This window comes from Propithecus coquereli, unplaced genomic scaffold, assembly GCF_000956105.1.
Source record: "Propithecus coquereli isolate 6110/MARCELLA unplaced genomic scaffold, Pcoq_1.0 Scaffold291, whole genome shotgun sequence".
Lineage (NCBI taxonomy): Eukaryota > Metazoa > Chordata > Mammalia > Primates > Indriidae > Propithecus > Propithecus coquereli.
In genome coordinates, this window is record NW_012148519.1 from 3,098,235 (window position 1) to 3,101,944 (window position 3,710).

At 39.2% G+C, this 3,710-nt stretch overlaps 1 protein-coding gene across 1 annotated transcript in view; it reads left to right on the forward strand.

Annotated features, from left to right (window-relative positions):
* Positions 1-3,710, forward strand: part of LOC105813842 (breast carcinoma-amplified sequence 3-like) — a 105,162-nt gene that overhangs the window by 16,582 nt on the left and 84,870 nt on the right. The window contains exon 3 of the mRNA XM_012648645.1: positions 1,208-1,262. Coding sequence (XP_012504099.1) covers positions 1,208-1,262 — 55 coding nt within the window. The remainder of the gene's footprint in view (positions 1-1,207; positions 1,263-3,710) is intronic.

The following is a 3,710-nucleotide window of genomic DNA, read 5'->3' on the forward strand; positions in this document are numbered from 1 at the left end:
AGTATTTTGAAGAAATTGTTATTCTTGCTTAGGCATGGTGGCACATGCCTGTAATCCTAGTACTTTGGGAGGCTGAGGCAGGAGAATCACTTGAGACCAGGAGTTCAAGACCAGACTGAGCAAGAGTGAGACCCCATCTCTACAAAAATTAGAAAAATTAGCCAGGTGTGGTCGTATGCCCTTGTAGTGCCGGGTACTCAGGAGGCTGAGGTAGAAAGACCACTTGAGCCCAGGAGTTTGAGGTTGCAGTGAGCTAAGACTGCACCACTACACTCCAGCCTGGGTGACAGTGCAAGACCCTGTCTCCAAAAAAAAAAAAAAAAACAAAAATTTTTCTCCACTTGCTGACATACATACATTAATACTTCCTGTTTAAAATATATTAATTTTAGGCCGGGCATGGTGACTCACGCCTATAATCCCAGCACTCTGGGAGGCCGAGGCGGGCGGTTCGTTTGAGCTCAGGAGTTCGAGACCAGCCTGAGCAAGAGCGAGATCCCGTCTCTACTAAAAATAGAAAGAAATTAATTGGACAACTAAAAATATATAGAAAAAATTAGCCGGGCATGGTGGCACATGCCTGTAGTCCCAGCTACTCGGGAGGCTGAGGCAGGAGGATCGCTTAAGCCCAGGAGTTTGAGGTTGCTGTGAGCTAGGATGACGCCACGGCACTCACTCTAGCCAGGGCAACAGAGTGAGACTCTGTCTCAAAAAAAAAAAAAAAAAAAAAAAAAGAGAGAGAGAGATAGTGTTTAAAAGGCCGGGCACAGTGGCTCATGCCTGTAACCCCAGCACTTTGGGAGGCTAAGGTGGGAGGATCATTTGAGCCCAGTAGTTTGAGATTGCAGTGAGCAATGATGACACCACTGCTATCTAGCCTGGACAATAGAACAAGACCTTGTCTCAAAAAGAAAACAAAAAACAAGAAAACTAAGGACACAATAACAAAAAACAAAAAAATGAGATAATGTTTAAAAATGTTAAAAGCTCAGTAACCTTTGATAATATATACAAAGACTCATGAAACCAGAAAATGGTTTAGCAGAATTACCAGGTGATAAGAGTTTTTTTCCCCCTCCCTCCTAGCCATCTGACCTTTTTTTCTTGTTTTAATATTATTGGTGACTTTATTAAGGCTTGTAAAGAGTTTTTTCATGGTCTGTGTTAAGGTCTCATGATAAATTTTATCCATTTCACCCTTTTCCAGAGAGCAGTCTTACATGGAAAGTGTTGTGACTTTTCTACAGGATGTTGTGCCACAGGTAAGTGTCTATGTGTGATTTTTGGAACAGTAGGTTTTACCTTTGTCCAGGGAAGCTCTGAAATGTTCTGTTTTCTAAACTTGACACTAAGCATCAGAAACTTCAGAAAGGCTTCTGATGTTTTAGCCTCCTGAGCATTGGTAGGGTGGAACTGCACTTCTTACTGTGTAGATGTGCCTCTGTTGTGATGACAGTGGCATAACTATTACTCCTTACGGACTTGCTCTCCTGAGAGGAATCAAGGTGTGATGTTAGTAGAGAGTTGAGATTTGGGACTTTCTAGTTCGGTTCTATTTCTGAAATCTTTCTCTTGTCCTACTTTATCATTGCCTGTCTGAAGTGAGAAAAGCAATGTATACTCTGTAGTTTATTTGCTAGATATTAACTAAATATTACACCTGAACATAAATCTACATCTCTTTTATGTTGAACAGTATTTTTATGCCAACTAGTGTATTCTCAATACTCTAACTTAAAAGAAATTAAGCCTCTTACTGTTCCCTTTATATAAATGTGAGGCTAAAGAATGAGAACAGCCTGACTGGGATCATCTAGTATACTATTGCCCAAACTTACACCTAATTATCGCTTGGCACACTTGTTAAAAGTAGTAATAATTTTGTCTGTCAGAGAGTCGAGTCTGACACATTGGATTTGAGGTTTTGTCCAGTAACTTTTGTCTATAATAAGAATCTCAGTTACTGTGCCAGGGTAAAGAAAAAAGAATCTCAGATAATTGTTATGAAACGGTAGCTTTGGGAAGCACTGTTCTAGTGAAACTACTCAGGAAAAAGTTTTCCGTATTTTCTCCTTATGATTATGTCAATCTTCCTGACTACCATGGTATCTGTAACTGTACTGTTGAAAAAGGACATTCATAGAATCAGTGTCCCAGCTTTATGACAGGGGCCTAGAAGACAAAGTGTCATGGTAACATAGTGAGGGTAAATTAAATCCAGTTGGGGGACATCAAGGAAGGTTTAATGAATGAGATGCCATTTGAATTGAGGCATAGAGCAGAATAAAATCTAACATTGATAAATTGAGTGGGTATGTGATGGGGACAATGGGATCATAGTAGGTGTTTGCTTTATTTTGCAGAGAAATTATAGCTTAATATTTGCACATTGGGCTTAGAGCAGCTTAGTGATTGAGAGCACAGACTTTGATGTTAGATCTGGCTTTATATTTCAGCTCTACATCTTACTAGCTCTGGACAAGTTACTGAACTTCTGTAACATCGGTGTTTTTGGGCGTAAAATGGGGTTGATCATTGTATTCATCATAGGTTTATTTTGAGGCTAAAAGGATGTCATGTATGTAAAGCATAAAATAAAGCAAAGCAAATAATAAGTAGTCTTTGTTGGAGGGAGCCTGAGGAGACTAGAGATCCAGGGCAGAGATGTAGATTTATGACGTGCAGTCAGTAGTCTAAATGATCAGATAAGCTGAAGACATTACAAGTTCTAAGTGACATAGTCACTTTAGGAGCCACTGACCATATTTTGCTTAGAAAGCAATAATAGGAGTAACTTGTTGTGTTAGATATTTTCTTTAATATTTGGTTGACATGAGAACAGGGCTTTCTTTTTTTTTTTTCCTTTGAGATGGGGTCTTGCTTTGTAGCCCTGGGCTAGAGTGCAGTGACGTCATCAAAGCTCACTGCAACCTGAAACACCTGGGCTCAAGCGATCCTCCTGCCTCAGCCTCCCGAGTAGCTGGGACTACAGGCGCGCACCACAACACTAATATTTCTGTTTTTAGTTGAGAATGGGGTCTTGCTCTTGCTCAGGCTCGTCTCCTGAACACCTGGCCTCAAGCTATACCTCCCGCTTTGGCTTCCCAAAGTGCTACGATTGCATGCATGAGCCACCATGCCTGGCTGAGAACAGTGCTTTCTAATCTTTTTTTCCCCACATTTAATTCAGAATACCACATTGGTACTTTGTGGTCAGACATTGGAAAATGATATTTTCTGCTGATGTTATGTTCTGCCTCTTGCTCTACACTGGGATTATCAAATTCATGGAGCCTAGAAATTATTCTCTGCGTCTGCCGATGTCTTCCTAAAGAAAGAAAATATTTTGTTAGACTGGATAGCAGCTTCTTTGGTTATCACCTATTGAGTAAATTCTAGTTGTGATAGCATCGATGGCTGATAGTAGTCCTTAGGTATGTTCTTTGATCTAATAATTCCACTTATGAAAACTTACTTTAAAAAAATAATTCAACAAAGGAAAAAGTTAAAGCTCAGAACTTTTCGTTTCAGTGTGTATGAAATTTTTACGTTTTTAATGTAAAACATTGTAGACAGCTCAAATGGCAATTAACAGTTAAGCAAATGGTGATTTATCATAGTTGCTATAGAATAATTTGCAGTAATTAAAAATTACGCTTTTGACAATAGCACACTACAGAAGTTAAGTTCTTTTTTTTTTTTTTTTTTTT